The sequence below is a fragment of the Chiroxiphia lanceolata genome, chromosome 9 (assembly GCF_009829145.1).
Source record: "Chiroxiphia lanceolata isolate bChiLan1 chromosome 9, bChiLan1.pri, whole genome shotgun sequence".
In the NCBI taxonomy this organism is placed as follows: Eukaryota; Metazoa; Chordata; class Aves; order Passeriformes; family Pipridae; genus Chiroxiphia; species Chiroxiphia lanceolata.
This window is the reverse complement of record NC_045645.1, coordinates 10,830,640-10,855,342: the sequence shown is the minus strand read 5'-3', so window position 1 is coordinate 10,855,342 and position 24,703 is coordinate 10,830,640. Positions and strand designations below refer to the sequence as shown.

The following is a 24,703-nucleotide window of genomic DNA, read 5'->3' as shown; positions in this document are numbered from 1 at the left end:
GTCAGTACCTTTAAAGCTGGGCTGCACCCACCAGGGATGAGAGCCCCAGGAAATGCCACCTTTCTTTTGGTAAATTCCTTCAGGATCACCATATCTTGTTATTGGGGCTCATGAAGGAAACTAAGGCCCTATGAGTTGCATTAAGTCCCCTGACACTATTTTACTGCTTTGCCTTTTGCAAGGCAAAAGACATATAAATTGTGCAACCTGGGGAATACAGACGAGACATGTCACATATTGGGGATGACATATTAATATCGTCCCTCCCAGCCCAAAGGAATCCTGAAGCCATGGTATTTAAAACAGCCTGATCCTACATTTTTGGCAGGCCAGATCAAATATTTTCAATGAAATCTTTTTAAAAAGTGGATAATACACACATGTATTATCATGGGATACACTGAACACCCAGACCTGTGGCTGGCACTGCCTTGTGTTCAAAATAGTTGAGTGACCATGTTCAAAGGATAACATGACAGCTCACTTCAGTGGGACTGTGTGATTAGACTTCAGCAGGTGACAGTTCTCAGTGTCAAAGTCTTCTCTGTAAAGCAATCATCTCAAAAAAGGTTCAAAGTATGATACCCCAAAAGGAGATAAAACCCAGAATTAGCCATTTTTACAAATCACAAGATCATAGGATAATTCATGCTGAAAGGGACCCCAGGAGCACATGTAGTTCAACCTCCTGCCCAAAGCAGAGTCACTCTGAGGTCACACCAGGTCATTCAGGGCTCTGACTGGTCTGTTTGCCTTTGGGATGTCTGTTGCAAGCATTGAAGAGTTTGGTTCTTGCATTAAGACACAAGGCTTTGCACTTAGTGAAAGAGAAATTATTACAGCCTTCGAAATATCCATGAATATGATCCACAGACTACCACAGGAGTGAATTAACAGCACAGGTTTCCCCAGCACTAACTCCTCTGTTCTGATTTCCAACATACTCTGCTAAAGCAATGAGCAAGCTGAGCTCTGATGGTTGATTCTCTGAATTCTGTAAGCTTGATTTCCACAAGTGGCAATGCCATTGGCAGCCTGGAACACGTGGGTTTGTACTGTTTACATGGAAACGCACTTAGTAGGAAGGTGTATTTGCTTCCTGACCAAATATAAATTAACAGTAAAATGTTGGCTTTACATAAACTACCTGCAGAGCCCATCCCTGGAAGTAATAAGCCATTGGTTAAAGATTCCTTAGATTCTTAGTGACGTTTCCTGATAAAGGTCCCATTTACAAACACAGATGACATTTGATATGCAGGGGTTTAACAACATTAGCTTGTTCTAAAGTGTGCTTTAACCTGTGTTATCAGAACGGGAGCTGAATTCCTCCTGTGGTTAAAGGGTAAATTCAGATACCTTTAGTCACCTTTTTCCACAACAGGTCTCACTGAGTTAACTGAAGATTGATGATCAGAGAATGAACAAAGGGCTGAGTCTGCACACAGGGCTAACACAAGGGTTACCATTGCACTGCGGGTCTTCAGACCACCTTTGTGATGGGAAGGGCCCAAAGTTTTCTAAATTTCACCTTCAAATCACAATTTTTCACTGTTTTACCAGTGTGGTTAAAGTGGTGAAACATTCTGAGGCCGCTAAGTTTATATTTTCTGAATTCTACAATTTAATTCACATCCTGAAAGGAGGCTGTGTCCTTGATTTCACCATTACTGCATTCAAAGATTGCAGTTGGAATAGTCTATAAAAAAATACCAACATCAATAAAGTTGATACAAATTTATACAAAACCAAGGACTAGTGAGAGCCTCAAGCAGAGCTCTGCATTTTGGACTAAGAAAAGCAACACAATCACAGGTTGAGAAAGGCATTAGTGAGCATGAGATGGGGGCTGTTAACTCAGACTGATAGTGGTTTGGGTGCATTCAAGTGCTTTGTGTATATAGAGAACTTTTCATGGAATCACAGAATGGTTTGGGTTGGAAGGGACCTTTAAAATAATCTCACTCCACCCCCTGCCATGGCAAGGACACCTTCCACTATCCCAGGTTGCTCCAAGCCCTCTCCAACCTGGCCTTGGACACTGCCAGGGGTTGGGCAGCCACAGCTTCTCTGGGCAACCTGTGCCAGAGAAATTCTTTAGGAAATTTAAAAACCCTCTTTAACACCATTCCCCCTTGTCCAGGCCTTTGTCCAAAGTCCCTCTCCAGCTCTCCTGGAGCCCCTTTAGGCACTGGAAGGGGCTCTAAGGTCTCCCTAGAGCCTTCTCATCTCCAAGCTGAACACTTCCAGCTTTCCCTGCCTGTCTCTAGAGCAGAGGGGTTCCAGCCCTTGGAGCATCTTCTTGGCCTCCTCTGGACTTACTTCAACAGGTCCTCCTTATGGTGGAGACTCCAAAGCTGGATGTGATACTTCAGGTGGGGTCTCACAAGAGCAGAGTCAAGGGGAGAACCAGCCCAGACCTTGACAGTTTAATCTGCTTTAATCACAGAGTATGGAAGACAAGCAATGTTGATTTTCACTTTAAAAACTACACGTGGGCACTTTCTTAATTCAGAATAACTGCTGTCCCACTGTCATTTCACATGTGTGTCTTTCCAAAAACACACATCTTCCAAAGCTCTGGGGTCACAAACCATGACAACACATGGTGTATGTTGGTACCACAACCAACAGCCAACCAGAAACACCAAGGGGAAGAACTTTTTAGTGAGTGGTATTCCCCATATTCCTTTACCATAACCTTTACCCCCTACCTGGCAGAGGCAGGAGAACCCCTTTTCCCGTCAGGGTTTTGTTAAACAATTCTCTGCTATATTTAGTGTCCAAAATCTATAGCTGTAAATGCTTCTCCCAAATTATTGAATTCCATAGGCGTGTGTCATCTCCTGCCTCGTGGTACCAGAGTGTCTATCACCCTCTTCCTTATTGCCCGATCAGTGATTCTCTCTAATCACCCTCTTCCTTATTGCCTGATCTGTTTCTTCCTAAATATCTCCTTTACTACCATTCCAGCATGGGAATAAATTGTTTTACCATTTTACATGACAGATATTTGAGGAACCAGCAGTACAAAAACAACACTAGAAAACACAAAGCAGACCTCAGCTAACAACGTGCATTAAATGAATGCATGGCAATCTCCTGTTTGTTTTTTTTTTAATCTCTACCATCAGTACTGTTAACCCCACCTACTAAATCCACAGCACACACCTAGCACTGGAACAAAAGGAGCTAGAAAACACCTTAGAAACTCAGAAAAAAAGATGAGGATGACATGCCAGATTCATAAAGAGCAGCAGCATTTCATTCTTGTAACTGCAGAATCCAATTTTATAATAACAATTGTCTATGCTGCTGAGTTCCTTCAGCACCTGTGACCCTGCTTGTCACGGCCTCATTGCCTGCTGGAAACTTGGCAAAAGACAAGAGAAGAGATATTCGGGAACCAGTGCTACATCCTGAGAGAGGCCATAAAGTCCAAAGGTTGAGCAGGATTGCCAGGAGCAGTCTGATAAACGAAGGAAGCGCCTGGCTCTGAGGAGACAAAGGGCTGTGCTGAGTACAGCGTGTCCAGGTCTGAGAGCTGAACCCCAACGTCCCACATGCTCCACATAACACACCATCCAGGGACTGTTCCCAAACAGCCCCCTGGAAAAAGAATTATTTTAAGCCCCTTTCTGAAATGAGTGTGTGACCCCTCAGTGCCAGAATTTCAGAGATCTTAAATTCAAAAAACACTCCTCTTTATTTTTTCAAATTGAGCCACGATGATTTGTTGATTTAATAAAAAGGAAAAAATCTCGTGTAAACCCTCTTTTGAATTAGCATATTCAAGCCTTTCCAAAATCTGGCTCCAGTAAAGAACTTGTCCTTAAAATCTATCAGACTGTAACTAAGCTTGTAACTTGGCATGTGAAATAAATAAGCCAATAATCAGATCCTTCAGAAATTTTCAATTAGAGTTGTAAAAATATCTAATAAAATATTCAGCATTTGAAGAGTTTTTATTCAGGAGGAGAGTACAGCAGCTTTGCTTTCACATTAGGAAGAGCACAGGGTATTAATGACTAAGTTTTTTCCCCCTCTTTCCCACCCAGCACTCACTCTGTTACATGAGCACAACGTTTTGTGAAGCCACACTGTGAATCTGAGCAGAAATCCCTTTTCTGGCTTTGAGCACAAATGAACCCCAGGACTCGGCGCAGCCCCACAAGAACTGAGCGAGCTCAGGCGAAGAGCAGGAATGGCAGCCAGGGGAGGGAAGGAAAAGGACGTGAATCGCTTTGAGCTCATGTTGCTGCTGAGGACTTTCTATTATAAAACCATAACCTAATATGCTTTCAAGAGCACAGCTCTGAACTGCTTCACACCAAGCGTCTCCTTCCCCATGCGGGATCCTGCAGGGATCTATCCCGTTACTGAAATGTTCCAGCGGAGCGGCTCGGGCGCCGCACTGCACTGTACTTTTCATTATTCACTAAACAAGAGGAAGGAGAACCCCAGCAGTGCCTGTAAACACAACATCTTCCTGGAGAAGCAGAATCCATCCGGCCTGCTCTCCCTGTGAGTGCAATGCCTGGCTCGGGAGGGCCGGGCTGTGCTCCCCGGGGAGCTCAGCTGTGGGAAGCGGGAGCGAGGAACTGCCTTTTTAGGACTGTGGCTGAGCGGAGCCGGGAAGCGCTGGGGCAGGAACAGCGCTGCGGCAGCAGCTCGCCGGCCTTATAAGGACACAGCCAGGTATTTTCCCAGCCGGCACATCCAGGTGAGGCGAGGCGGGGCTTCCCGGGATCCCCCAATGCCCGGGGAGACCCTTGGCCACGCCACAGCTGCTCCATGCAGACCTACAGCCCCGCTGTCTGCAGCCTCCGAGCGCTTCAAATAGGCCTTATTAGGGAACAGAACAGCTTAATTAATTAATTGAAACATCATTTGCAGCTCTGCAAAGGCAGATGGTTTGGGGGTGAACTGTACTCGATATTAATGTGACATTTTAAGGCGTTCACGGCAACATTTCGGAGCACAAGGCTCTAATGTCAGGCAGCTTTTTAGCTGCCTACGTAAGAGGGCAGGTTTCCAGAGGTGAGGAGCAACTGGATTCTCCACAGGCTTTAACAGAAGGAGCAGGACACTCCAAGCCTCAGACACTCAGCAATTTGCTCAAGCAAGCTTTAGGAACCATGCATGGCTAAGACTCCTCTTCAGGTGCCTGAAAATTAAGGCTGCTTGACAGAAAAGCGAAAATATTTCAGCTTCATTCAGTTTAAGTGAAATTTCTTTTTATTACGTGTTTTTTTTTTTCTAGGGAGCAAAATAAACTAAAGCACTTCAGGCCAAATTCATCTATATAGGATATATGTGTAAGCACCCCTGGACATGAACTGTCCCACAGTGTTGCACTTTTTTCTTTCCTGATTCTATTTTTTAGAGGTAAAAGAGGAGGCTGCAACTAAAATAGGAAAAAAAGTACCATTTCTTCCCAGCAATATCCATTTTTAAATTTGATTTTCAAATCTTTCTCAGCAAATGGCTACAAAAATTGAGTGTCCTTGGACTTTTTTTTTTGGAGGGGGGAAGTGATTTCCCTTTAGATATGGTTAAAAAAACAATTTGCAGTGTAACATTAAAATGAGACACTACTCATCCAGGAATAATCCATCTTTCCAGTCTTGAATATGAAATGGCACATTGAAATTCAAAAAATTAACCAGATATTTTGCCATCTTGGTTTCTTGAGGTTAAACTTTGATAACTGCCTGCCTGGAGACGCTGCAAAATGCTGTATGACTTTTTAAATCCACAGACAAGTGTCTGCTCTACATCACAAACTCCTGCCACCATTAGCGCCGTCAGGTAACAATCACAGCAGGAAGACCAAAACTTGGATTAATCTTGCCACATCCCACTCAGAACATATTGGCAAGAAAACATGGGGGAAGGTCTAAATCCCCTGGGTAATCACAGGGCATCCACTTCTAGGATTCCTTATGAGAGGCCCATCAGGAGAAAGAAGGCCACAGACCACACGACAAATTAAATTAAACAACTGAAAAATATCCAGGTACCTGACAAACTTATTCAGTCTGAGCTCAGACGTGTGTAGGACTCTCTCCAATTGTTGCCTGGGCAGGGATTATATTTCCACAGCTCCATAGGAGCACCAGGGCAAGGCTACTTTCATAAAAGGAATAAAAGTTTTGACACCAGGTTTCATATTGTAAATTCCTCCTTTAAAAGAACTTGCTTGCCAAAGCAGTTCAGCTGCCAGGAAGGGACAAAAGCAGGGAAAGTGTTCCCTTTTAAAAGCAATGAGTGTGCTGTGCTGCTCAGGTACAGGAGGCATCGCTCCAGCACCAGGGAGCGTTGGCTCATTAGGAGCAATTAAAAAAAAAAAAAACTCGGAGGGGATTTTAAAAACAACAGCTTCCCAAAACAAAACATGCATATGTACCACATGCATTTGTTTATGCAGCTGTAATGAGTGATGAAATCCATTTATGAGCTGAAGTCACAAGATTCTAAGCAGGTCTTTGTTTAATCTCAGTAAGTCATGACATTTCCCTAGTACTTATAATAATGTGATTTGGATCAACATTTTCAAACTTATGCACCTGGTTTTTAACACTGCTCACCAACTGCACTTCTCCTCTGCTTCACTGGAGACAGGACGGTCTGTTTGGGAGGCACCACTTTGATCAACCACCCTAAAAACAGACAGAGAAACCTGGGTTTAGTTGAAGAGCCGCCTGCAGTTCCAGAATTCAGCACATTCTCTGTAACTCTTACTCAAAGTGAGACTCTGCCCAACCTACAAAGAGCGTAAATAAAAATCAATGAGACCATTAGTGGGATGAACATTTACAGCATCAGCCCTCCCACAACCACAGAGTCTGCCCAGATGGATGCCCTTAAAAGACTTTCAGAAGGTTTGCTCTAGACAGTGGCTTTTGTTCCAGCACGTTGCTGTGACTTGGGAGAATAAAATGAAGATAAATGCAGCTGTTTCTCTTACATTAGTGCAGCATTAGTGCCCTCAGTAACAAAGGTAGGACAGAGTATGCAGGGGAAAAAAGATTCAGCACAAATAACAATTAAGTTACATGCTTTGTATATTTATAAACTGTGCTAGGCTTTAGATGTATTATTATATAGCTTTAACATCAGTAATCCTGCATATAAATCAAGACCACGGTTTTAGCTTTGATATAAGAAGGAGAAAGGGGAAAAACAAAGGTATTTGTCACTGCTGCTTTTGCCATTACACTGCTATTACCTTTGCAAACAATTCTGATGTTTTGTGAGCATCAGATCAAAACTAAATGAATCCAGGTCCACTGGTAATACAGAGTGATTTTTAATAGTTCTTTTAAGAAGGGAAAACAGTTTAGACTCCCGGACTGAACAAAATTCCATGTACCTAATGTACAAGGGCAGGAAACCCCAGACACAGACAAATTCTCTTGTCCTGCCAGGTGTGTTGCTCCCCACACCCTTCATCCTGTCTCTCATGTCTGGTTGATTCACCCACTGCTCTCCAGAGCCCCAAATGAAACAGGACAACAGGTGGATTTTCCAGCATGTCAGCAAACCAAGATATAAGGATAATACAAGGATCTCTTGCTGTTCCTTGTTTTGTTCCAAGCAGCCTCTTTTTTCTATATGCAAAAGCATGAGGGACAAGACAGTTTCTGCAGCAGCTTGGACCCCAACTCAGGAAAGCTTTGGCAAGGCCAAAGACAAACATGAATAACCAGCAAAGTCTGTGCATCACACAACTGGCACCAACACAGTGTGTTCCTCCACCTTGCATTTTTTACAATTATTTTTGTTGATATAGGAAAATAATAGGCACTATTGCCTCATAAATATACATTTATGCTAGCTATATTCATGGGAAAATAAATTCAGATGTTATCTTCTTATCTAAATTCAAAGTCTTTAAGGCTTATATTTTGTATTTCCCCATTCCTAAAGTCCTGTTATTTTCCTTTAGCTTTTTGGGATCCAGAAAGAAAATTACTGTAACTACTGAAGTCAGAATAACAACTGAAAAACACATATCAGTAAAAAAGACTATTTAATATGTGAGTCCACATGAACTAAACCCAACTGAAAAGCTTTGAAAAGTTATATTAAAATAAATAACTGTGAGAATGTTAAGTAAACACTTCCCTTACTGGATTTGCTATAACTGACTAAAACCTTTCTTCCTCTTTCCACATTAAAGGAGAGCCCTAAAACCACATTTTGCATATTTTATTAGTTCAAACCTTTTCTAACCTGGTTCCCAGGGCAGAGCAAGTCTAAAAAAACTTTAAAAAGTGAATCTAACATTGTTCTAAAATAACAGAATCCAGTGGACTGTGAACAACAGGACCATCAATAATTGTCTACTCTTATTCCCAGACTCGGAGTGGAATTCTAAAGAATTTTTAGCCCCTAAGGTTCACAATTTATTGAACCTGAACTGGCACACCAGCTTTAGCAACCAATGTTACCCATCTCATGCCTCTGACTTCTTTTACCAGAGAAAGGAACTGCACATCTGGAGAAAGAAAAACATTTCTGTGATTGTTTTAAAAATCACAGTTGACAGTTTCTTGAAAGGTCAGCAGGTTCAGAGTTCTCCTGCTGGACACAGATTAGCAGGCAGAGGGTAGGCAAGGTGTTCAAGGGTGTATGGGAAGTGCAACCTCTCAGATTGATATACACCACTATGTATATGGTACAATTATATCTTATCTTCCCAGCCCTGCAACCAAAATAAACCCCATGGAAGCCTTGGAGTCTGCTTCTGTTGTCTTTAAGTACACACCCCTCAGGGTGGCGACCCAGGACACACCACACGCCTTTTACCTCATGTAAGACAAAATCAAAACAAATATAATCAGTATTTTTCCTTTTAGGACTCTCACTGGGGCTCTTTGATGTGTTTTCCCTAATCGTTTTCTCTTTTTAATCATCACACTCAGGGGTTTCTCTGAGCTTATAATGGTTTGGGTTTTATGTAACCTCTTCCAGGCGGGCGCCTTCCCAAGCTCCCAATACAGCAACTGCAGTAACAGTACACAGCAACACTACACCCAGGAATACCTTGGCCAAATGAAACCAAAAGGGAAATTTAGATGAGTACATTCTGCTTAGGTTGGAATTTTGGCTCAGACACAAGGGTTCACACTCCTGGTCTTGCAAAAAAGAAGCTCTAATGGAGATACTGAAAATGAAACTATCTCCTCTACTTCAAAGCTGAAAATCCGGCGGCTTCTACGACGTGTTTTTCTGCTCTGGGAAATTTTACTTACCTACACCCAGCTGTGAAGGGGAAATCCTCAGTCCTACAGGTTGGCTGTGGGTTTACCATTCACTTGACTAGCCCTGAGACCACGCCAGGATGATTTATTGGCATAAAACTAGTTAAATTTCTAATTCCCATGTGGCTGCTTGCCAATTTTTTCTTTGTCTTCAGAGCAATTATTCACATTTACATTTATCTTGACTCCCTTTAGCAATATGCTTATTTACATAGAGAATCCTCAAACTGGTTACCACATTCTTTTCCATTTCACCAAAGAGGTGCATTGGTGTCCTACAGTTCTAAAATTTTCCTGATCCACTATTAATAAAATGCCTAAATTTAAAACAGGCATTGCATAAAAACTCACATAACTGGAACACCTATAAAATGTCCTGTAAACTGGACTAAGCTGCCAGTAGATTCATGAGGTTTTAGAGTTAATTTCCATTTATCAGCGAAGAATTACTGATATCACTGATACCCATTTGTCCTGTTCTCTGTCAGGACACTGCACATGGAAGAAGCAGGAGCTGGGACAAGAACTGGAAACATTTCCTTCACGTGGGAAGGTGCCCTGCTAAGAAACTGCTTATTGAACCTGACAGCGGGCATATAAACAACATTAGAGGGAGTGCTCACACATGTACTCCCAACAAAGGGGAGGACAAGGCAGTGAAAGTCAGAGCCATTACAAGACAAATACAAATTAAAGACACTGTTTTTAATCTCCAGGATACTAAAATATTTTTTGAGAGCTCCCAGTGTTTGTGGGAGGAGGGAGGGAGAGAAGAGGGTAGGGGAGCAGTAAGCTCTGCTGAGATTTTTCTTATGGTTTCTATCATCTTTAGGGGGAAAAAACAATTCTAGAGAAAAGCAAGAGAGAATTTCGAAACTAACAGAAAAGCACTTGCTAAAAGGTAGCTTGCTCTTTGCAAAACTTCCCATGAGGCCTGAAAAAACACCCTGAGAGCGTCCTTTACCACGCAGCTTTGCAAATCAAATGCTGTTTGTTTCAGAAACAGCTGTATATTTTTACTAGGGGGGTTATTCCTGTCAATTGTCCCCTGATTACTGATCTGTGAGAAGCAAGTGAAGGAGTTCAGAGCTACCACAAAGATATAAGCACAGCTATTGAAGTCCATGGGATTTTCAACATTCCCCCTCCTCACCCCGAAACTCTCCCTTGAGTGAATGCTGCCATACAGATTTCCTTTGTTTGGCCACCTGGAAAGCATCACCACTCTGAGAGGAAAACTGCTACGGTTTATTTGAAATTTCCTTAGAACGAAGTGTTGCTGTCCATGACCATTTCCCAGAAAGGTGTGTTGTTCTATCACCACCCCTATCAAATTCAGAGCAGACAGGCTGTCGGGACGTGCAGCAGCTCAGATAGGCCGGGCTGTTGCAATCCTGTTGCAATCCTGAGCAGAAAGCAGAACGTTAACACTGGCATGTGCTCCCACGCCCTCCCCTCTCCAGGCTCCACATTAACTCCGTGACACCCTGCGAGGCACAGGCTTTATTTACACAACGCCCAGCCTTGGGACGAGCCTTATTTCGGCTGCGATGTTGACAAGGCTTAGGAAGCACGACCCGCCACAGTAAAGGTGTATTAAGCATCAAGTGAGGATGAATGAAATGTTTTGTCACTCGCTTGATCGAGTTTCCAGCTGCAGCACAATTCTCTTTAGCCAGGAGCTGTTGGGACACACTAGGGAAACTCCTGGCTTTCAGGGAGAGCCGTGACTGGCGCTCACAGGGTGGTTCTGACAAGATTTTAATCCGGGATGCCGGTTACTCCCTGAAAAGGAGCAAATTCCTCGCTCCGCAGCCATTCAGGTTTTTCGCTGGGATAGATCTGAACGGGCTGTATTTCCCAACACCCTTCACCTCTCGGCTGTGTCAGCGCCAGGGAGGGGACAGCGTGGGAGCCGGAAAAGGCAGGACTGTCTTGTGTCAGCAGGGCCGGCCGAGCACACGGGGCACCGACGTCATTCCAGGCTCTGCTGATTTACATCTTCAGGAGCGCTCCGGAGTTTGCCATAAAAAGGATTGCTGTATGGACAGCATTCCAAACCTTAGCATAGGTGTAAAACAGGCAGGAAGGCTTAGGTGCAGATTTATTGGGAGGAGGTGTCCAAGGGGGCCATAAGCTTTGCCTCCCCAGGAACAGCAATGCACACTCCTGGCCACCCACTCTCTTCCCCAAGGGCTGTATAAAGTAGGGGAGCTCCTGTGTTTCACATGGTCATCCTTTTCTCAAGGGTTTGGATTCAGAACAGAGGCTTACTCTTTACAGAAATGATCTGTGGGATGATCTGGAGAGGTGCTGGTGGCAGTGCCCCTCCTGGGAACCTGCTATATGATACTTCCCCTATATTGCATTTGTGACATGGACAACTCCAAATCACTGTCAGAGCCCCTCAAAGCACAGACTGTAAATGTAAAGGAAACAAAACACCCCCACACACACAAAAAGCAGGCCCATAGCAACTGGAAGATATTTGGTCAAAAATGTCAAAGAGTGACCAGAGAGTGAAGCTGGCATAAATCTAAGTGCCAGTATTTGCTCCACACAGTCCCGGGTCAGATTCAAAATGCATTACAAGGCTGATGAACCAATAAAAATGTCAATGATTAATATCCTAAAAGCAAATGGGGGCAGTAACAAATATTTTATGCCAACAAGTTAATCCTAGATCTTCTTCCAGATGAAAATTCATTCCTTCTCTGTACCTTTTCCTTAATGCATTTTAAAAATAAAAATAGTTCATACCTCTTGTCCAACATTTATTCCCCCCAGAACTGCATGCTTTATAGGACTTCAGTCTCATTACGTTCCTTTTACAAGCAGGGAAATCAAGCTACAAAGATGTAAAAAGTGATTAAGAGTCATTCAGCAGGGAGGCAAAAGCAGGGAAGAGTGCACTTCCACCCCATTTGAGTTTATTCTGTTCTGTTTTTCCTCTACTGGTATACAGAAAATTACTTCTCATTAAAGTCACAAGGTTTCATTAAAAATGTGAACGACTGTTTTGCCAAAAGTTTTAAGTTCTCTTGGTTGTCTTGAAGAGAAATATATTTCCTAGCAGTACTGCAGGGAAATACCCTGCTGCCCAATAACATAAATGTGAAATACACCACTGTTCTTATTAATATTTGTGTAATAATCCAGGGCTGAAATGGGCTATCATCGCACTGACCTCAGATCTCTGACACAAATGCCTATTTGAAGCACCTGGCACTGGGCTGGAAGCACCCACACCCAGAAGTGCTGTGTCTGGGCTTGCAGCTCTGCCAGCCACACACACACCTTTTCCTACCCCGACTGCACGGAAGGCAGGAACTGGAAAACATCAGCACAAAACGTGCTCCTATAGAGCAAGGCTCTGTTGTGCCATTAACTCTTACATCACACGTGCTTCACCTCTCTCACAGCACTGAGCTGAGCCCACAGCCCTCTCCTACCGAGCAGAAGCCTCTGGAAATGTGTGCACAGAGCACCCAGCACTCTAAATACCACACAGCCACTTCTGGGATGGCTTTCTAGTTGCTCCATAAAAAAAAGTAAAATTTAAACCAAACTGAATCTCAGTTCACAGCCATCATAGCCCTTAGGCTATTGCTTTAGTATTGTCTTTTTATCCTGAAAATTTTCCTTGATCTTGTGAAGTTGGTTTTAATATATTTAAATGTTATGGCTTTTTATACGTTTCATATGTTCTCAACAGGCTGTAAACAGTCCTGTGAGCTGAACAATGCATCTGCCAAAGGCACTGCTGGCTGTTCATGGACTTGCTCTAGCACACATGGGAACAGTGCTCCTGAGCCCATGGTGAAAAAAACAGGATCTCAGGTAGGGATCAACATGGATTCTGGGCTAAATTTTCCTTCTCTGCTTCTTTCTGAAACAAGGCAACATACAGATATTGTGCTGGCAGCTGCATACAATTTTTACCAAAGAAAAGAGGAAATAACAGCAATTTTCAGGGGTTTGACTGTCCTGGTTCTTCTATAGAAGTCCTAAGAGGCTGCTGTGGGCAAGGCTGGGACATTCCCACCCTTTGAGGTGACAGGGCTGCCTGGACCAGGGGGGAGCAGCTACACTGTTGTGTGATGCTTCAGCTGGGATCAGAGATCAGGTTGTTGTTTATTAATCAGCTGGGACTGAGGAAGAGAAGCAGTTCCGTAGCACCTTCTCCAAAACCGAACACTTGATCCCTGTTTGTGCTTCCAGGCACTGTCCTTCCCAGGCTATGCCAGTTCCTCCCTGCACTGCCTTCCTTGGCTCTTTGGCAACCACAACTGCTCCCATACCATGACTCCAACACAAATGACTGTCATCCAGAGTGAATGTTTCCATTTGAATTACGTGAGCAGGCACTCTGTGAACTTCCCCACAGGCTCCACCACTCTAATCCCTGGGAGGGAGCAACCTGCAGGACCTACTTTCACTGTTGAATGCTTTCCCTGTTTATTGCTCCTCCTGTCAGGGACATTGCCCAAATCCAGACAGGTGTCCTTACATCTGTCACCCACCAGCCACTGCTGACGTTTAGTAACACGGCCTCGCTGCCTGTGTCTAATCCAGAGCCCAGGGCACAGGGCAGGAAAGCTTGACTATTCCCTGGAAATCCCTGAGCTCTGTGGTGCTTTGCACTGGGCAGTTTTGGTCTCACGCAGACTCGCTTCCTCCCCTTCTCCTGTTGCAAGCATGGCTTTACCCCAGGTTGCCAGGAGCCCACTGTGCCAACAGCTGCTAAGACAGAGCAAGGTGTCGACTTTGTCAGGATGCCAGATTGTTTATTAATTAAAAATCCAAGCATTCGGAGACCCTCATCAAAACTGAGCTATTTTACCTCTGAATAGTTAAATCCAGTTATTCTGGGGCTTTCGGTCACAATCGACAACCATAAATAAATCCATTTTGTCGACACTACCAACTTTAATGCATGGTTATGGAAATATCCAAGTGCCACAAAGCCAGCTCCAGTTCTCCACAGCGAACCCCCAGCTCACTAATATGGGAACAAATGCAGGCTTCCAGTGGGATCTTTCTCCCCAAACATAATAAATACCTTTTCAAAGGTGCTCATCTCCCTCCCCAGCACTCAGCATCAATATGTTTCTATTTGTGTGGGGAATTTTTTCCTGCTGCCAGCTCACGATGCCAAGCACAGCCGTCTGCTTCCCATATGCCACCCGTCCTCCAGTGCCTCCTCTCCTGCTCACCTTCCCTCTCTGGGCTCCCACTGTGGATCAACTGCTCCTCTGCCAGCCTTCTTGGTGTGTAGAGGATTTTTCTGACTGTAGGCTCCACAGGACGGGAACTCTGCCCATTCTCTATTTCCTGGAGCACCAGCTATGCTGTGGTATAGGAATAATGAACACAGAGACATTAATGGTGTGACACTGAGATTTGTAACATCCTAAACATCCTTCTAGTGGCAGGTGTCCCTGCCCGTGGCAGTGGGGTTGGAACTAGATGATCTTTCAGGTCCCTTCCAGCCCAAGCCATTCTGGAATTCTAAAAAGCAGCATGGGAAGCAAGGCCCCAGCATTCCTTTTTGACTCATCTTTAGACAATGTCAACTTCTCTTTGCTCAGAATTTTGATAAAAAATTACAAAATACATACAGTTGTTTGAATAAAAAAAATATATAGTTCATTACTTGTAGTCATACTCAGAAACATATTTCTGAGCACTTGCAGTGAGCACTGAAATCCTCTGTAAAGCCAGCTGGGAATGGGAGGCACAACAGTGAGAAATCTAGTTGGGTGAAGAGATCCTCCTGTCCACTTTAGAGACAATCACATCACAGCTTTCATTCATGTGTTGCTGCACATAAACATCCAGGGTCTGAATTGCTCGGGCAGCATTCTTAGGAAAATGGAAGCTGTTTTTAGTGGTTCCTCCCTCACTTGTGCAGCCTTCCTCTGTGTTTACAGCACTGCTGTCCTGCCCCAGAGGTCGCCCGACAGGTCTTGCAAAGTCTCCTCACTTTGCCCCACCTCCATCATCCACAATCTTTGTCTCTCTAACCTACTCATTTTCCTCCATTCCACAAACTATTAGTTTCAAAGAAATGCAGAGATTAATTAAAATGATTGGTGGGATGAGTAGGTGAGGGGGACAGGCCAAAGGGCTTGACAAGAAGAAAGATGAAAAGGACTGAATGCGTACGGCTTGGTTAAGCGATGACTAATGGAGGGTGGAGGAGATGGACACGATATTCATTTACAACTGCCTGTGGTTCTGAGCAGCATTTTTCATGTGCAAACTGCCGACTGGCTCAAGACAAGCTTTTGGTCTCCTTGTAGAGTGGGGTCTACTCTTCCTCCATTCCCTCTCCAGCCTGTGCATTCCCACTCCTTCCTGGCATCCTCAAATTCATTTACTTATTTTTATTTCAGCCAGATGCAGTTCCTGGATCTCCACCTGGCCATGGGGAGCAAAGAGCAAGAGGAGAGGCCACGGAAGCCGGGGGTGGATGAGGTGGCACCTCTTTGCCACACCCGGGTGTGCTGCAGACTTGGGTGGACTTGAACCGACTGCGCAAACACACCTTGAGGAACAGGGCAGGACCTGGGAATTATTGTACTTCCACTTGGCCTAAGGAAACTCTGTTCCTTGTGCCACCTGACTCCCAGCTTCTTTTACTACGCTCTGATGGAGTAAATGAAAGGAAAATATTTGTCCCTTCTGATTCTTCAAACTCATATCCCCCATTCGGGGAAATCTGCTCTATAGTAATTCCTTAAGCAAGGGGAAAGCAGTATGAGAAGATATAGTAATTCCCACTTTTATTCACTTCATGCAGAGGTGAAGCAGGATATCACACTTGAAAGCACATGAGAAAAAAAGGAAAAAAACTATATAATAAAAAATTTTTATATTTTCTATATCATTTTCTATTTTCTATACAATAAAAATGTTGTGGAAACATCTCTGAGGAGGGGAAAAAGCAAAATGATCTAATATGTTTAAAGAAAGTAATATATTTAAATATCTAATATAGAATACATGTAATATATAAACCTCTAATATATTTAAACTGTGGAAACAAGCATTTTCTTTCTGCGAGCACATTTTCCAATATAAAAGAGCAGAAGCTGTCATTTATCCATTTTTCTTTTTTTTTTTTTTTTCCCAAATGGTCTCAAAATAAGCCAAAAGCACTTGAGATAGAGGAGTGAAACAAAACAACAACCCCATTTATTCCTGGACACCAAATATAATTTAGACGGATGTGGTATGGATAAGAAATTTTAATTTGCTCCTGAAAAGGCATTTAATTATTCAGATTATCTGATTGCCTCACTCAGGCTTCTATTGATTGATTAAAGAACTTTATAAATCAAAATCTGCATTACTGCTGCTCAGTGTGTTGGCTTCTCACAAATCCAATTGGCAATCCCTGCCCACAAGTTAGTTTATTGAGACATGTAAATGGCTCTGGTTTATAAATGGGTCAGTAAGTGTTCCTTCATCCTACTAAAGGAATATTTTCTTAAGGACATCAGGAAGCGGGGAGGGGGGAAAAGCCCTGAAGTAATAGGTGTTTAATAAATCAGGGCAGAGTCATCAAAATTCCCAGCTCCTTGGCTAATGGCCATGAAGGATCACTACCCATGGATCCCACTGGATCTGCACCACTCTGTGGGTCTGGGGTGCTGAGCTTGGGCTGAAATCTAAGCTGAGCCTTCCCTAAGCACCCGCTCACCAGCCAGTCCCAAATTAGGCAGAAAATCCCCTCGGAGCAGCCAAGAGCTCTTTGATTTCAGAGCTCAACCTTCATGACCAGCTTGACTCCTCCAGCCTGGACCGAATAACCTCCAGTGAGCAGCAATTACCATAATGAGTGGCCTGACTGCCCCCCACAGCTCCAGGCCCCAGCACCAACACATCCCTGGCAAACTGGAATGTCTAGTCCTGAAACTCCACCTCTGCAAGAGGAAGGAAGTAGAAAACTGAAATGGGTGGAGGGTAAAAAAAATTAAAAATTAAATTAAATGAGCTTAAATGAATCCCTCCAGCCTGATCCAACCCTGGCTGAAGTTAATCAAAACCTTGCATTGAAATCAGGGGGCTGTTACAGCAGTTTTTCAGGTTGTACAAACCTGTACCAAATAGAGTTAAAGCCACACTGTGTTCCTCGTAGTCTGAACTTTGCTTTCTAGGACAGAAGAAACATGCAGGAAAAAAACCCAAAAGATGGAACCAAGCATCAAAACTCTTAACAAATTAAACAAGTCAATCATTAATTGGAACAAACTTTATTAGTATTATTTGTCTATACAGCAAATTATTTGCATGGCTTCCCATGCACCACAAATCACGCCAAAAAAATCCCTTTTTAGCTTAATTTTAAAGTAATTTTTATTTCAAAATTTCCACGCAATAAACTACTAATTCATAACTTACACTTCTGACATCCAGCATTTCTTCCTTGCAGAGACAAGCCCTTCATAAATATAAAATCTGCAGGGTGACAAAGAATCAGATCGTTTATGGACTATCTGGGAGAGTTTTACCACATTCAGGACCTCCACATCAGGTCCCACAAGATACCCACGTCTGACAGGAGCCAAGATCCCTGGGAAGGCACCCAAAACCAGGGGTGCTCCCCCAGGCACAAGTGAATTGCAGCCCTGGGATTTCCAGAGCTAGAGATGTTCTGCATTCAACAGGCCTTAAGTGACTTCTCTTCTGTGAATTTATCTAAACACTTTAAAATCCCTCAGACCACTCTTGCCAAGGAGTTCCACAGCTGAACTACAATTCTGTGAAGACATTTCTCTGGTTTATTCCGAACCTGCCAGTTCCATTTGATGCCCCTTGGCTCTGGTGCCCTAAGAGCCAGTCACTGGTCTCTATTTATCTTGTATGTAAAGAATAAAAGGGAGTTGAACAACTGCTCTGAGCACTCACTGCATTAATGAATTTCACAGATTTTCTTATGCATGTGCAGTAACTTAGGGCTGTTTGGCTGAACTGTTTATGCAGCTGAAATTTGAGTTACCTGTAGCTCAGAGATGCTGCCTCTGTGAGGACTGTGTGGGCACCAGCAGAACATCAAGAGCTCCCCCATCCAACCAAAACTTTATATTTTGTGCCACAAACTGTTAACACGAACATACTGCATCTGTTATTGCACACAAGTAACACCAGTGCCCACAGTGTGGCCAAATGGAATCAAGTGGGAACACAGGGTAAAACCGAGAGGAAAAAATGTCAGCAACTTCAAAGAGAGGAGCTGGACCTTCACTTTTCTTTCACAGGCACTTGTGTTTCTGTTTGCTTCATTGCTCCTTCCTATACTGTAACTGCTAATTATGTCATTATATCCAGGAAAAAAATAGCACTGGAGAATTGGAAAGTGTGTTTTCAAACCTGGACATAAGTTTGTCAGCCTCTCATATCGTGAAAAGGGATTGAAGCTAACAGACCAACTTCTTCACTGATACAAGAAGCTGGACAAACAGCAGGTAAGAACTTTGTGCTGGAAGCGTAAGGAGCACTTGTTGCACTGTCGATAACCAAACACACCAGCACAGCCCTTCAGTCCGTCCCCGTGCTATCCCGCATTGTCACTCACTGCCTGCCCTCAAATACCTGCTGCACTTTACTCCAGAGGTAGCTGCCCGTCAGCATTGCCAAATCCACACCTCCCAGAGCGAAGGGTGTGTGCGGGACAAGGTAAGACAAACGCATCCCTTTCATCAGAGCCGTGCCCTGTAACGCCGCTCGCTCGGAGCGGCTCCAGCGAACCAGACATCTCCCATCTGTTGCTCCGAGGGGAACATGCCAGCACAGACTTTTCTACTCCTCCACAACGATCCTTCAGCTCCAGCCCTTATTCCCCCTCCCGACTAACCTGTACTTCCATACCAATACTGGGGCACTCTCTAAAATTAGGCCGTCGCTGTCCCCTCCCCTCAGAGGACGAGTTCAGAGAAACCCATCCGCACCCCTGCTTTCTCCTGTCGGGTTCTGCTCCCCCCTGCGTTATCCCGGTTATTCCCGAGGCCGGGAACTGACGTCGCGGCTCTCTGTAAAGGCAGAGCCGTGCCGGTGGCGGAGGCGCGGGGGTGTCCGCCAACGCCGAAGCCCGCGGCTCGGGCCGTGCCGGGCGGGCGCGGGGGGACTCCGCAGGTGCCGGGAGGGGGTCAGGGCGGGGAGCGGGGGGTGCCCCCGGTGCCGCCCCCGGCGCTGCCTGGAAGGCGCGGGGGCGGCGGGACGGGGAAACCACGTGGGGCTCCCCGGGAGCGCCGCCTGAAGGGACGAACCAACACCGCCGGGGGGGGGCAGGAGTGGGGAGGGGGGACAAACACACACACACACAGAGCACCACCGGAAACGCGGGGGGAGCGCCGGCCGCCAAACAAACAAACCCACAAATAACCGCACAGGCAAAGCAACAAACGCGGGCGCAGACACAGCGGGACTGGGGCGGTCGGCGGCGATGGAGGATTGGCGTGTCCGTCCGTCCCCCCCCCACCCGCTGAGGCGGCCCCGCCGGGCCAGCCCCGCGCGCGCGGGACGCGGTAACCAGAGAGTTCAAAAACAACGACGTCAGCCCACAGTGCCCCGCGCGCGCCCCCCGGCATTACGTCATCCCACAGTGCCCCGCGCGCGCTCAAGAAGCTTCTGAGCGGGGGGGGTGGCCATGGCGACCCGCGCGGGGCCCGCGCGCCGCGCCGGGCCACGCCCCCCCCGGGGCCGGGGCGGCGGCAGCCAATGGGGAGCGCGCGGGGTGACATCATGCGCTATTTTTAGCGGGCCCGCGGCCGCTGATAAGTGAAGGGCTGCACGGCGGGAGCGAGCGCAGAGCGGGCGGGAACGGGAGAGTGAGCGCCGGGACAGGGAGCGGGAACGGGAGAGCGAGCGCCGGGACAGGGAGCGGGAACGGGAGAGCGAGCGAGCGCCGGGACAGGGAGCGGGAACGGCAACTGCGCGGAGCCGGCCACGGAAAGTACTTGTGGCGGCGGAGCGGCGTCCCGGCAGCGCCGGCACAAGGAGGAGGGCGGCGAGGCGCCCCGCCAGGCCGGGCGGGCTCCCAGCGCGGCGGCAGCAGCAGCAGCCACCCCAGTAAGGCTCCGCGTTTCTCCTTCCCCGGCTCCGCGTTCCCCTTCCCTGGGAGGGTCGGGGTGCCCGCGGGGAGCTGAGCGGCGGCCGGGCAGCTTCCCCTCCCTGGACTGTGTTCTATGAGTGCAAAGATGGAGCCTACTTTCTACGAGGATGCGCTGAGCGCCGGCTTCGCGCCACCGGAGAGCGGCGGGTACGGATACAATAACGCCAAGGTGCTGAAGCAGAACATGACGCTGAACCTGTCCGACCCCTCCAGCAACCTGAAGCCGCACCTGAGGAACAAGAACGCCGACATCCTCACCTCGCCCGACGTGGGGCTCCTAAAACTGGCCTCGCCCGAGCTGGAGCGGCTCATCATCCAGTCCAGCAACGGGCTGATCACCACCACGCCGACCCCGACGCAGTTCCTGTGCCCCAAGAATGTCACGGACGAGCAGGAGGGGTTCGCCGAGGGCTTCGTGCGGGCCCTGGCCGAGCTGCACAACCAGAACACGCTGCCCAGCGTCACCTCGGCCGCGCAGCCCGTCACCAGCGGGATGGCACCTGTGTCCTCCATGGCCGGCAGCACCAGCTTCAACACCAGCCTGCACAGCGAGCCCCCCGTGTACGCCAACCTCAGCAACTTCAACCCCAACGCGCTCAGCTCCGCGCCCAGCTACAACACGAACAGCATGGGCTACGCGCCCCAGCACCACATAAACCCACAGATGCCCGTGCAGCATCCCCGGCTCCAGGCGCTGAAAGAGGAGCCACAGACTGTACCTGAAATGCCCGGGGAAACCCCTCCCCTGTCCCCCATTGACATGGAGTCACAGGAGAGAATCAAAGCCGAGAGAAAGCGCATGAGGAACAGAATCGCGGCGTCCAAATGCCGGAAAAGGAAGTTGGAAAGGATTGCCCGGTTGGAGGAAAAAGTGAAAACTTTGAAAGCCCAGAACTCAGAGCTGGCATCCACTGCCAACATGCTCAGAGAACAGGTTGCACAGCTTAAGCAGAAGGTCATGAACCACGTCAACAGCGGGTGTCAGCTCATGCTCACACAGCAGTTGCAGACGTTTTGAAGAGACTCTTCAGCGGGAACTGTGATGTTGTGGTACAACTAAAACGGGCGAAATCCAAAGCGGCAGAGGCGTAAAGCTGATGGCAAAGGCTGGAAGGCTGTCCTGCCTGTGCTCTGAAGGCGCATGTGTGGAAAGACTGGCAAAGCCTTCGGCTGGAGCCGGGAGTGGAGCGGCCGGCGCCGCGCCGGGAAGGGCTGTTCCTGCTCGGATGAGATGTCAGATCTTCGTTTAACATTGACCAAGACCTGCATGGACCTAACATTCGATGATCATTCAGTATTAAAGGTTAAACTGCAATAGAAACTGTAGATTGCTTTATGTAGTATTCCTTAAGAAAAAACAAACAAACAAAGTGGGAGGGAGGTTTGTGGGAGGCTGATTAAAAAAAAAAAAAGGAACTATTCTGCCTGCCTTCAAGTAAATTGTGTATGTACATATCTTTTTTTATTTTATTTTATGAAAGTTGATTAATGTCAATAAACTACTTCATGACTTTGTAAGTTATTTTTATGTTGTTTATTTGGGCACTGCCCAGTATTGTTTGTAAATAAGAGGCTTTTTTTTAGCACTCTGAGTTTACCATTTGTAATAAAGTATAATTTTTTAATGTTTCTGTTTCTGGAAAAAATTCTAGAAGGTTCTATTATATTTAAGAAAAAATAAAATAATTAAAATGTATTTCCCCCTCACACTTTTTTTTTTTGCTAGTGGCTGAGTTGGGAAAATGCCTTTTGTGCTGGGCTCTGAAGGGTAGGGATTGTGCTGAACTTGCTGTCTAACTCCAGACATGTCCTGGAGAAAGTGAGAGGAGATGGGGAAAAGCCAGATCGTGGTCACTAAAACAATACAACTTTTTGGGTTGTCCTGGAGTTTTATTTCCCAATTGTAGCCTGAGTGCCTTGGCTGCCACATTCCCAGGCCCAGTTCAGACAGCTGACTGACTTCAGGCAGGGTTGGAGAAGGGTAGAAAGCCAGGGAATGAAACTGTTCCATAACTGGAGCAACTGGCTACTTGATCTGACATGCTTTTTATTAAATTAATGCCCTCAAGAAGATAAGGCAAGCAGTTGTACTTCAAAAAAAATGCTGTATGCTTCAAAATAAAAATATTCACCTTTATTCCTGTGTTTTTTCCCAGGTGGGAGGTGATCCTTGTTTGTTAATATTTATGGCAATGCTGTCAGCAGTAAAATAATTTTATAGCCCTTCCCCTGTCTCTAAATCCTTTCCCTTTTGGGTGTTACTCTGGGTTCTAAACTTTTTGGCAATAGAAAAGCTGGGAAAACTGAACTTAGTGGGAAATAAAAAGAGCAACTTGTTGAAAAACAGCAACTCCTGTTGCTTGTTTCCAGCAACTTGCTGAAAACAGCAACTTCTCTAGCACTTCCCAGGGATTTTTTATAGTGTAATCTTAGTTTTTAGTACAATGACAATATACAGATATAGCTTAGAAACCTGCTACGTTGCTTGAGAGGGGGAGGGTGTGGAACAGTTTTATACCAGGATTTTCAATATGGTACCCAATTCATTTAATTTAATAAACATATTTAAAGGAGACCAGATGTTTTCCTGCTTGCTGTTCGAAGCCTAACAGCTAGGAGGAAGTAGATGATACGAAAAGACAGCCAGAAAATATTAGAAATTCATTGTTCTCAAGCAGGTATTATTCTAAGGAAAAAACACTTTTTTCCTTAGAAGATGAATAAGCGTAATTTTAATTGAAGTGACAGTGTTGCTTAAGGTCACTTCACAAGATGACTAGATAATTTTATATATATACATACCTTTACTGTTATCAAAATGATACCCTGAACCTTGCAACTACTGTGGGTCAGTTCTTTACAGGAAGCATAGAAGTATCTTCCCTTTAACTTTTTTTCCTTGAAAACTGTATACATTTTATCACAAGGGGTTGTTTTAATGTTCAAAATATGGTAATCACCTTCCACATCCCAATCCAAGTGTCAAGGTAGGCACTGCTGGGCTGGTGTTTGCTGCTGTCAGAGGAATACAACTGTAACAACACCAACCAAACAAAGGGTTACTAGGAGGATTCTGGAGTTTGCCAAGAGTACATTTTGCTGATGTCAGCAACCCGGAAGGTAAGTTGATTTTGACCATATGTAGGAATAGACAGCAGAGGGATAATACACAGCACTGCTGGGTGTGGTTTTACTGGGATTTAGCAAGTGCCAACTAGCAAAATAAGCAGGGCAAGGAGATTAATTACCTGCAAAGGTGCATGTTTAACTCTCAGCAGCACTGGGTTATGGAATAGATGTTACTAGCAAGCATTCTGCTTAATCACCTAATTACGTAAAAAATAAATACATTATATAAAATACTATGTTAATTAAACACAGCTGAGTGACAGTCTGCTCCACCCTGCCCTCATACACACACAGACATTGCAGTTGTGTGTTTGCTCCCAAGGGTGACATTCTGTAGCAAGGGCAAAAAAGTCCCTGAGCAATGGTTGGTTCCCGGGACACAAGCAGTTGGTGGCCAGTCAGAGAATCTCCCAAGCAAGGTGGGGTTTAGTGCCAGTTGTGCAGTTTCACAGGAGACCAGGAGCAATTTAAGATGAACCTTTTCTTTGGTCCCACACCAAAACTGAGGATCAGGCCTAGGATAGGGCAAAGTAAGTTTATATTCCCTCCACCTCCATGTGTTTTGTAAACAGCGTGGTGGGCCGGGAGCCTGTTGCTATCTGGTTCACTTCAGCCCAGATTAGAATCCAGCACTCTCAGGATATTAGCAGATCACTCTGTGATCAATACCCACAAGGGCAATGAAAGCCCTGCCTGCCTTTATATGTGGTGAAATGCAAAGTTTTAACGCTTACTGAACTGCCAAGATTTAAATTGCCTAATGCACTGTGGGCCTTACTTCTATAAGGAATAGTCAGTTCTCTCTGAGATTCAGAGAGAAACTCTTTTTGTTGCCCCAGCTGTACTCACAAGGGAATATTTTGCAAATAACAGCATTGTGAACATGTATTTTGTTTGGCTGTGAGTGTTGTCAACGGATTCAGGAAGTGAAGTCAGAAAAAGGCAGGGTTTCAAACAGGGCAGGCTGCACAGAAATGCCTGGGCAAAGAGCCTCTAATCAGAACAACATGTTTGGGACACAGAATATTAATTAGAATTTAGGTCTCTATTGAAACCAACAAAACCCTCACACTTCTATCGCATGAACAGAAGTGAGCTACAAAGGGGGGTTTGACAACCATTACTCACTGTACCATTTTAAATCCAAAGTACTTGTCATTATAGGAATAACAGCAAAATCTAACCT

The 24,703-nt window shown here is 45.5% G+C and overlaps 1 protein-coding gene across 1 annotated transcript; it reads left to right on the top strand.

The window, feature by feature from the left end:
• Positions 1-20,082: 20,082 nt before the first annotated feature.
• Positions 20,083-22,082, top strand: JUN (Jun proto-oncogene, AP-1 transcription factor subunit). Its single transcript, XM_032697029.1, has one exon. The coding sequence runs from the start codon at positions 20,462-20,464 to the stop codon at positions 21,404-21,406; it is 945 nt and encodes a 314-aa protein (XP_032552920.1). The 5' UTR covers positions 20,083-20,461; the 3' UTR covers positions 21,407-22,082.
• The last annotated feature ends 2,621 nt before the right edge of the window (positions 22,083-24,703 follow it).